Source organism: Chinchilla lanigera, unplaced genomic scaffold, assembly GCF_000276665.1.
Source record: "Chinchilla lanigera isolate Chin_1 unplaced genomic scaffold, ChiLan1.0 scaffold00001, whole genome shotgun sequence".
Lineage (NCBI taxonomy): Eukaryota > Metazoa > Chordata > Mammalia > Rodentia > Chinchillidae > Chinchilla > Chinchilla lanigera.
In genome coordinates, this window is record NW_004955402.1 from 41,928,523 (window position 1) to 41,938,888 (window position 10,366).

General features: G+C 42.9%; 1 protein-coding gene across 1 annotated transcript in view; it reads right to left on the reverse strand.

Moving 5' to 3' along the window:
- Fech (ferrochelatase) overlaps positions 1-9,577 on the reverse strand; it is a 35,232-nt gene extending 25,655 nt beyond the window's left edge. The window contains exons 1-2 of the mRNA XM_005372975.2: positions 9,340-9,577; positions 4,599-4,728 (exon numbers count right to left, since the gene is read on the reverse strand). Of these exons, the coding sequence (XP_005373032.1) occupies positions 4,599-4,728; positions 9,340-9,406 (197 nt within the window). The 5' untranslated portion in view covers positions 9,407-9,577. The remainder of the gene's footprint in view (positions 1-4,598; positions 4,729-9,339) is intronic.
- Positions 9,578-10,366: the final 789 nt, after the last annotated feature.

Sequence of the window (10,366 nt, forward strand, 5' to 3'; positions counted from 1 at the left end):
CCTATAAATCTACTGCTTAGATAATTCCTGCATAAAACTATGCTAATCATTCAAATCCATCCTAAGCTAAATAATCAAGCATTGCATGAGTAGCAAGAAGCAAAAAGAAAATAAAATTCTATAACAAATATTTTAAATCAAGTAGCTTCCGGGGAAAAAAAAAAAAAAACAGAAATACTAAACACAAATGTAAACTTCTAAATTCCACACAGTCTGAAGGGAGCCAGACAAGAAGTTCTCTACTTCCAAAATGCTGCCAGGAGCAAGGTGAAGCCCAGAACAGAAACAAGTACTCCATCTGCACTGGGAGCTTCCAGAAGACCACAACCAGGGACTCAGAACCAGAAGGTCAGAGTCTAAGCTGGGCCATAGGGAACCAGGGCCCTTGCATGTCCCCATGAAGGCAGAGCCATGTGATGGCAGTGATGAAAACCAAAGGATGGCTCTTCTGGAAGTCTTTTTATAATGTGTGCTAAAATGAATGATACTATAATGACAATCTGGCAATTTTTAAAAATCGTTAACAACTTTTGGCAATAAGGTTAGGCAGCAGAGTGTCAAATCTACAGGTGGAAATCATTTTTTGATCAATCACCCTGTAGTTGAAAGAAGTAGAAATATGAATTCTCAATTCAAAATTTCAGCATAAGAACCAATTCACAGATAAGGAAAAATATTACAACAAAGTCAGAAACCTTCTGTATGGCTTGTGTCTAGATGCCCCTACCTCCAGAGCCACATGCAGTCATGGCATGGGCTTCTAGAGTTTGTGATTGACTCATGGTCCAATGCTGGAATTATGGGTGTGAGTGCTACACCCACCCTAGGGTGGGTAGCCTGCATACAATATAAGGGATGGAAAGAAGCTCCTCTCCCCCGCACCTTGCTTGCCCTCCTCCCTTTCTGCTCTTGTTGCTTTTGCTGTCTTCCACCACAATGAACTGTTGCTCCTCTTCCATGTCACCCTGCCTTAGAGCCAGCTGATTATGGACTGAAACCTCCACAAACTGTGAGCTAAATAAACCTTCCCTTCCTTAATTTTGGGCATCAGGTATTTTGCCTTAGCAACAAGAGAGAAAAGTAACCAAAACATCTTCTAATTTAGACAAAGATTAACTAAGATCATTTTTCACATTGTCTTGGACCATGGTTTCTCAGCCTTGGCACTAACTCTTTGGGCTGGATAATCCTTTATTGCAGAACACTCTCCTGTGCAATGTAAGGTGCTCAGTACATCCCCTGCCTCTACCTACCAGATAGCAGCACCCCACACCCTACTCTAGCTGTGCCAACCAAAAATATCTCTAGACACTGCCATCCCTTGCTGAGAACCACTGTCGTACAAAAAGAAGATTTGATTCTCTTTTTACTAAACCAAGCAACTACACTGAAGATGTTCATTGTTAGGGAACTTGTCCACACAGTAGTCCTATCACTAAATTCACAGTTGTGCGAAGTTTTCTTTTCTTGCTCCTTAAAAATTTCAGATGTGTCATTTTGTGAAGCTGTAATGTTCCCCTAATCTTTGTACTTAAACCACCCATCTTCTCCTGGGATCTTGTTTTTCATCCTCAAAATTTGTGACTCACAATATATTAAGTGCATTTTCCCATGGATTGCTGCCAGTTAACAGATTACTGGTTAAGAAACCCCAGGCAAAAAGACTTACCTAAGCCACAGAGGGTATCAGTGTACAAACGGGATTTAGAACTGTGTTTTTCATCTGTAACACCTGAGCTCAAAACAAGAGCGGCTTTAAAGAGGACGTTACTCTGCCCCGCTCACGGTTTTGCAAACCCATGTTGATCTTAGACATGAAAGAGACACGTGCGATTTGAAAACGCTCAAATACTCATGCATTTAATTCAAAACTGTGTTGTGCATGATGAATGCAGCATTAGTAAGCCCAGGCTGACTCCCTCTATTCCAGAACGTGAAGTGCAAAGCTTTAGTCAAGGGTCTTCGTCTCGCCTCAAACCAGAGCACACCTGAGACCAAGTCTGAATGGTCAGGTTCCCTTTGTTTGAACATAAAAGTGAATAAAGAAAAACATTTTAAAACTTCTTCCTGGGAAAGGTTTAAATGTTTTGCTATTTTTATATTCTGGGAATCTCAAAATATGAGGTTTTCCCTTTGTACTATTAAATTAAACTCTGTAATTAATAAAGAAACAATAATTTTGTTCTACTATATACAATCAGCATTATGAAAAAAATTCCAGCTCTTCATTAAACCTATAAGATGCAGCTTACCTGTGGATCTATGCGACCTCTAGAACAGAATGTGGCAAACTAGAGCTCCTACATCAAATTTATACACACACACACACACACTATATATATATATATATATTTGAAGAGGTCCTATATATATATATATATATCCTGATTCGTAAACAAAGTTTGTTGAAACACAGCTCCATTCATGTATTATCTACAGCTGCTTTCACATGACAACAGCAGAAGTAAAGCACAATGAAAGAGACGGTGTAACCTATGAAGTCTATTTGGGCGTCCCACCCTCTGCTTTGTCCATGCTGCACTGTGTGGCAGGCACAAGAGGTGGAGTTAACACTACCCTGTGCTCTTCCCTACACAGCATTCAGCTGTTGCTCATGCCGACCACATTCAAGCACCACCCAATTAAGCCTTAAAAAGTGTTGTTAAAAATTACATAATAAGTGGTGTGTGGTGGTGCACACCTGTAATCCCAGTACTCGGGAGGCTGAGGCAGGAGGACCAGTGTGAGTTGAGGCCAGCTTGGGCTACATAGGGAGTTCAAAGCCAGCCTGAACTACATAGCGAGACCCTATCTCAAAAAAAAAAAATTATATAATGAGGTTAAGTTTATAATCTGTGGGGCTGCATTACTAGATGTCTACGACCACCAGTTAATTGGACATGTCTATAATTTATTACACTTATATTAAACCTGCATAAAACAGGTTTTTCAGCCCCTAGTCTAGTAACAATCTAGTCGAATCTGATCTAAGCACTAAGCAGCTTGATGTCTTCGAAAGGTCTGACATCAGAATAACCCAGTGGGACACTCATCGCTTCAACATCTGTAATATTCAAAAACTAGAAATAACCTGTCCATAATGAGAGACTGAACAAACAATGATTTAATAAAATACTCCTAAGCTAGTAAAATAATGTAGAATATTTATAGTTGATGACATATTATGTAAAAAGAGGAAGCTATAAATATATTTCTATAGTATCATCATATATTGGTAAGGACACTACATACTAAGTGAATATTAATAGATACAAAGACAAAATATTAAACGGTAAGATCACCAGTACTTTAAAAAATTTTTTTCCTATCTATCCTATTTTTTTGTATAAATATGACATGAAGTTATTTAATAATCATGAAGTTATTTAATAGTTATTTAATAGACTTTTCTCAATTTCTATCTAATTCTAATAACTGAATATGAAGACTATTTGTATCACTGAATAATATAATAATGAAATAATTTTTCTTCCAGGGTTCTATATTGAATCAGTTCTTCTGTTTATAGCAATACTTATTCCAACCCCTGCGTACTAAGGGCAGAGGTGGGAAGAGGGCTCAGTGGGCGCCAGAGGTGATGTCTGGGCTTTTTATCTTTCTCAACGACTCCATTGGGTGGAGTGCAGAGAGTTTGGAGATAATTTGAAGCCCTATCCCTAATGCCCTTCCGCAACACACCTCAGTTTCCTTAGCATTCAAGCAACAAGCCCATGATCAGAATGAATAATAACAAACACAAAGTTAGAATACTTTATTTTCACTGCTGTATAACTTTCCTACACCAACACCTAGTCTAGCAGAAAAGGTCAAGGAGTTAAGTCAGTCACAGCTATGGTTCTTCTGTCACTGCCTGGTTTTAAAGTGAGCTGTTTCACCTAAGTAAATTCCCTTAGTAAAATCTGCTGTAGCTGATTACAGAGGAAGACTAGGGGACAGATGTGGCGGAGAACACTCAGCACCACTATGCCTGCTGCCCTGCTCAAGCAAACAGAAGCCATGAGTTATAAAATGTACACTCTATTTTATTTTTGGTCCTGGAGATTGAACTCAAGATCTTATGAACGCTAGGCAAACACTACCACTGAGCGACATCCTCAGCCTTCTAATTTTTTTAATAAACTCCAAGTCACAGTATGTCATTTATAATTATGTTCATGTGTTAAAAGATGAAAAACAATGGTAGAGTTTCCTAAAGGAATTCTCGGTAGGTTAGTTACTCTTTATCCTGTACAAGACATACATTATATAAACATAATCATATTAGGTTAATAAATACGTTTCCAGCATACACATGATTTGTGTATGTGACATATTGCGGGACCGCGAGACCGAATTCTTAAGTAATTTGCAGTCTGCTTTTACTCAACTATATGTTCTTTAACAAAAGCTCAGTTGAAGAGATGGGATGTTAAAACCTGCAGCTGTTTTAACAGCTGTTAAAAGGAAGCCAAGAATATAACATTCCATTCCTGATACCCTGAGTTTTCCCAATACCTTTCCTCCTAGGTAGCTTGCATCCACTGGTGTTTGCGACAATGAAGAGAAATGCTTATTTGTACCTAAAATTGGACTCATACCTCTTTTCCAGTTGAACTTGAGGTTGTGCACTTTTAGTATGCTGAGCTGTCTCTGTGGTGGTGGTCGCTGCTGCTGCTGTACCCAACTGGCACCTCCATCGCTGATGGGTCCTCAAGCTGTCATGCACCACTGTGACAAAATTAAAGTGCTAGCATGAAATCTAGCTGGAAAGCAATTTCTTTTGAAGAGGTCCTCAGGGCATAATTCCTGGCTTTAAAATTTAAAGAGATGGGATGGCAGAGGTGATTTTCCTAGCATTTCTCTGCAGGCAGGTAAAGGCACTTAAGGCCTTTCCAAGGGGATGGGGTATAGGATGGCTTATGAGAGGCCACAGGGAGGCTTTTTAGTAGCCACACGCATACACTTCCCCTCCGTGCACTGGCTGCAGATTTTGAGACGATTCCTCGCAAGACCACTGCACATTCTAAATGTTACTGGCAGTAGTACAGTGCTCAGAGGAGAGGAAAGGGGCCCAGAGAAAAGGTGAAGAACAACTGATGGAGTGGAAATTGGGTCACTTTCCAATTAGCTACAGATTTCACTTCTGATTTTTAAGCCCCTTCTAATAAAACACAGTGCTGGGCACCCCAATATCGACCTTGGGCCCTAGAAGGGGAAACTATGCCTCACGGCCCAGAGATGTGCCTCTCCCAGAGTCCACACCAGGCTTGCCAGACCAGCCAGATTCCAGGATCTGAGAACTCACTTTCTGCCCAGGTTTTCTTTACTGGATCCATCCCCCTGAGAGCAAATCATGCCTTGAAATGTAAATAATTCTTCACCTGAAGGATGGCCAAGGGGTGACAGGAAAGAGCTGGAGGTAGGACGAGAAGGCCTGCAGGGCAGCTCACTGAAGACCTGCACATTTCTGCAGGAGCTTGAGTTCGAGAGCTCACCCTTTTAAGTCACTGCCAAGGTCCATTTGTCAATGTCAGAAGACTGAACATATCCCAGTTTAACATGCTACCCCACATGTGATATATGTGTCCCCTTGTACACTCTTGACTTGGGTCCCTCAGAAGCCTGGAGAAATCCCCTGAATTGAAGAGTCCACTTGCCATGTTCAGCTATAGCATGAAGATTGTTGGTCTTAAAAATACAGTAACAATAAACTAAGGCAATACAGAAGGTATTAAAGAGGGCACCATGGGGCCGTGGTTGCCACCTCGTCCCATGTGGTACACTTCCTTCCCCACTGGCACTCCAGTAGATCAGAAAGACCTTATGATAGGTCTCAGACGCCTCTTATGCAGCAGTGCCCTGAGGAGGAATTTAGGCTGTAAAACACTCTGAATTCACCTGTCACTTACTAGCAATGTGACCTGTGGCCCAATTATAATTTTTCTGAGTCTAAATTTCTCCAGCAACAAAATGATGACATCTTGCTACTGGAACTCTCGTGAGAATTAAAGCAAATAAGATGAGTAAAGTACTCTGCAGTATCTGCCACATAATTAGTGTTAGCATTAGTTTCACTCATAAGTTTCTAGACAGTAGGAATTATACCTGTCCTGGTTTTTACAGAAATATTTTGTACACCCAATATGTGTACAAAATATTGGAAAATTCCCGGGCATGGTGACGCACACCTGTAATCACAGCACTCAGGAGGCTGAGACAGGAGGATTGCTGCAAGTTCGAGACCAGCCTAGGCTACAAAGCGAGCTCAAGGCCAGCCTGAATTGCATAGCAAGACCCTGTCTCAAAAACAAAAACAAAAAAAGGTAAAGGGTATTTCTAGGCCACTTAGATTTCCATCTATCCAAACTGTCCCTATCCCAATAGAGCCAATTATGTAAGTTTGTGCTGAGTAATCTTTACTATGTCCAAGTGGAAGTACAAAGATTGATATAAAGAAGTGCAATTAATTCAACACACATCTCATTTCAGATAAATTTAATTCTAAACTAAAAGTGAGATTTAACCAGATTCTTAATCATGCTGCTATGCCTGCAATTCCCTATATAAATCAGATTTCGTGGGGTATGAGACTAGAACTTTGGTCTTCCATTATTTGACCATTGGTCATAAATAAGATTTCATCCCACAAACCTAAAAGAGGAGGAAGAGGAAGTTGAGGTAGGACTACACTCTCCAACTAGTTAGAATTTCCTAGTTTGGGAAGTGGTATCTTCTCAAGCTGCTTAATATGCCCTTAACATGCTTACCATGTCCTTAAAAAATTCTCTTCTCCATTGCTAATAAAATTCTAAGCAAGTACCATGATGCTGCTAAGAGGGGATCCTTTCTACTTGGGACTCAGGTAAATACACACATCCTTCAAGGATAGCTCTTAAACACCCTCCCGCCACTAATGAGCTAAAGTTTCTAGCAGAGTAAAGAATGTTTCCTATCAAACTATGAGTTTGTCTAGCTAAAAGAGTTTAAAGTAATCATTCAAACAAAGGACAGAGACACCTTAATAAACTAAGCTCACAGCTAAAGAGAATCTGTGGTTTTTTTTTTGGAGACAGGGTCTCGCTATGCAGTTCAGGTTGGCCTTGAGCTCACTTTGTAGCCTAGGCTGGTCTCGAACCTGCAACAATCCTCCTGCCTCAGTCTCCCAAGTGCTGGGGATTACAGACATGCGCCACCACGCCTGGCGAAAGAGAATCTAAAAGCACAAGCAGCACAGTGTGGTGCAGAATGTGTTCTGGGGCCAGAGAGATCTGAGCAGAAATGCAACATAGGATGAAGGAGCTATGTGGTTACCTTGAGCAACTTAATGAGCCACTGCAAGTCTCACTTTTCTATCTGTGAAATAGTGATAAGGCCGGTCTTATGGGCTGTTGTGAAGATTGGGACACAGGGAGGGGAGAATCTATGCCTGGCTCCAATAACAGTGTCTGACATACTGCATGTGGTTAGACAGACAAGTCAATAATACTCAATAGTGTACACTTAATCACTTGTGAGTGAAGACTCTGCACTGCCACCCTCTAAATGGACAACTGGTCTACCTGTGGAAGGTCTATAAACAACAAAAGCTATCAAGGTGAGGAAAATCCAAAAGAGAAGATGACATTAGAAAACAAAGCTTTATAACTCCTGAACAAACCCAATAGGGGAATCATCCAAAAGCAAACACATGATGTAAGAAGTTAATGAGTACCAACTGGTTCTTCAAAACCAAATTATTTGGATGTTTGGAGACAGAGCCGAGGAGGATAGACAAGTCCTTAAGTGCATAATAGGGTCATTTCTATCACATAAGAAGCGAGATTATTTCCGAAAAAATGCTTATAAAATATATATCATTTTAAAATTATTAGTGGAAATGAGGTTCTGTATTATGACAATTGATAAATACTTGTGAGGGAGCAACTTAAAAAGAGCTGCTATTTTCTGGTGTGAAGCCAAAATATTTCCTAATGACTTTATTCAAACACCAAAACTCACTTCTATTATCCCAGACTTTTTTTTCTAATTACAATTCTCTGTATAAAAAATTAGAAAAGGAAGAAAAGCAATAATTCATATAAATTTGTATGTGTGTATGTACAGAGATATGTATCTCTCATGGCGCACCCTACCACAAGACTTATTAATTTTATACTATATTAAACATACAGAATATAAAGCTTTGCTTTTTTATTTCTATTCCCATAATTCATTTTCAGAAGCAATCTCTTATTAATCAAGATTAAAGTACTACAATTACATCTTAAAGTCACAGTCCATAACAGAAGTGGAATTCAAATTCTCAAGTCTCTGAGAACTTCTACTTAGTTACTTGTAATTCAAACAGCAAGTAATTTAAAGTTTTTCATCCTGTTCCATGACCTCGGGGTTAGGGTCTGTCAGGCTTTATTTGCCACAAGGAAGGTTGATTTAAGAAAAGATTAATTCAGTACTTTCTTCAGCCCACAACTGGCACTGTCCTGCCTCTTAACAGATAATGCCTTTTGTCTTCCAGTGTCCTTTGTGAACTGATCTTCTTTGTATCTTGGGTCCTTCATATTTTCCTACCAAAGACACCTATAATAAGATCAGGAGGTTCGAAGAGGATTCTCTCAGCTCCCGGGTGTGGGTGTGGGTCTAAGGAATTAGGCAACTCTCTGAAACATAAGTCTGTGTCTGGTTACAGTTCAAATGTATTCACCATTATCTTTGAGAAAACATTTTACATTAGTAAGTGTGAATACTTCAGAGGTCTTTATGCACCCACTGTGTGCCAAGCACTGTGCTGCCGGCCTTTCTTCTTTATCTATGGCAAGCCCATCAGCTCATCCTGGGGACACAACCTACATTCACGGGATGTCTGTCTAGAAAACCCTGGGGCCCAGTCTGCCCCGCGGGCTGCTGCTGCCCAGAAGTGACTCCGGGGTTAGGCCGCAGCAGTAGTGGGTACGCCGTGACTTCTACCGCGGGACCGAACTGCTAAGAGGATGCTCGTGGTGGTGATGACGATGATGCCTGCGTTACTGTCCTCTCGGTGACAGGCCCTTAACTACTTCCCTTCCGTAACGCCCAAAGTAATCTTGCTCCTACCGATGACACGAAGTCTCGGAGAAATCCAGCCACTGCTCACGGCCACCCAGCTGCCTGATGGGACTCGAACCCGCGCCTCCCGGTGCCCTAGCTGCTCCCCGCGCCCCTCCTAGGGCAGGGTGCGTCCCAGCCCCCTCTCCGCCACACTCCTCGCGAAGCCCGCCGCCCTCCCCCAAGAGGTCCCCGGGCAGGGGCGCCCCGCCGTCGGGGGGACCCCAGTCTCAGGGCGGGCGAGTCAGCCCCACTTACACTGACCGCGGAGCAGGCCGCCCGCAGCTCGCAAGGCCGCAGCCATGTTTGTGCACACCGAAAGCATTTCCGGAGCAGCCTCGGCTGAGAACCGCGGCGCCCTCAGGTACCGGCCCAACTAGCGCCAACCCGGGAAGCGCTGCCCACCAGCGGCCCAGTCCCTTATCACGAGCGGCGGCACCCGGCGCTCTTGCCCCGCACTCGCTCATTCGCCGGGGCAGGGGCGGGGCCTGATGAAGACACGCCCCTCGCAGGGGGCCAGTTCATTCGCTGCCGGGGCAGGGCGGGACCTCGCCCGGGTGGAGGGCGGGACCTCGCCCGGGTGGAGAGCGGGGGCGTGGTCTGAAGGGCGAGCGGGGCGTCTAGAGGGTACCCCCTTTGCGAGAGCCAGCGGGCCGGTAGCCGCCTCCTTCGTAAGGAAAGGTAGCGGGTAGGATAGCCTCGGATCCCTGGCGAGGCGTCAGAGCCCCGATAGACTCCTTGCTCTGGAAAGATCTGGTTGCATCTGCCAACCTTGCCGAGGTAGAAATGGCAGCCACGACTCAGCAAAACTCTCTAGACACTTTCATCGTCATTACTTAGATATGAGGATGCTTTTGCGTCAGTTCTCCAGTTTGCCTACCTAGTTGACAGCATAACTGTGCATTAGTTTGATTTGTTTTCAGAAGAGAACGGGGGGTTCTTTTATATTAGGCACTCATGGCATTATCCAATTTCTCTGCAGCACCTCTATGTAGCAGTTTGGCATGTGTGACCACAAAGTGAACCTTATACTGTTAATATGAGAGCATTTTTAAGAAAAGTGAAGGTCAGGCTGGCAAATGCAGTTTTTGGAAGGATCCTTCACTGCAGTTTAGCCGCCCAACCCCCAAGGTAGGGCACAGAGGCAGCAAAAGGAACAACTCCTCCCCCCATTTCTCGCCAATCCTTGCCTCCACCAGCCAGCAAGACCTGCCCCTGCGTGTTCAAAGCATCGTGGAATACAATCCCAGGCCTTGGCTGAACACAGGCATCAATCACTGAACAA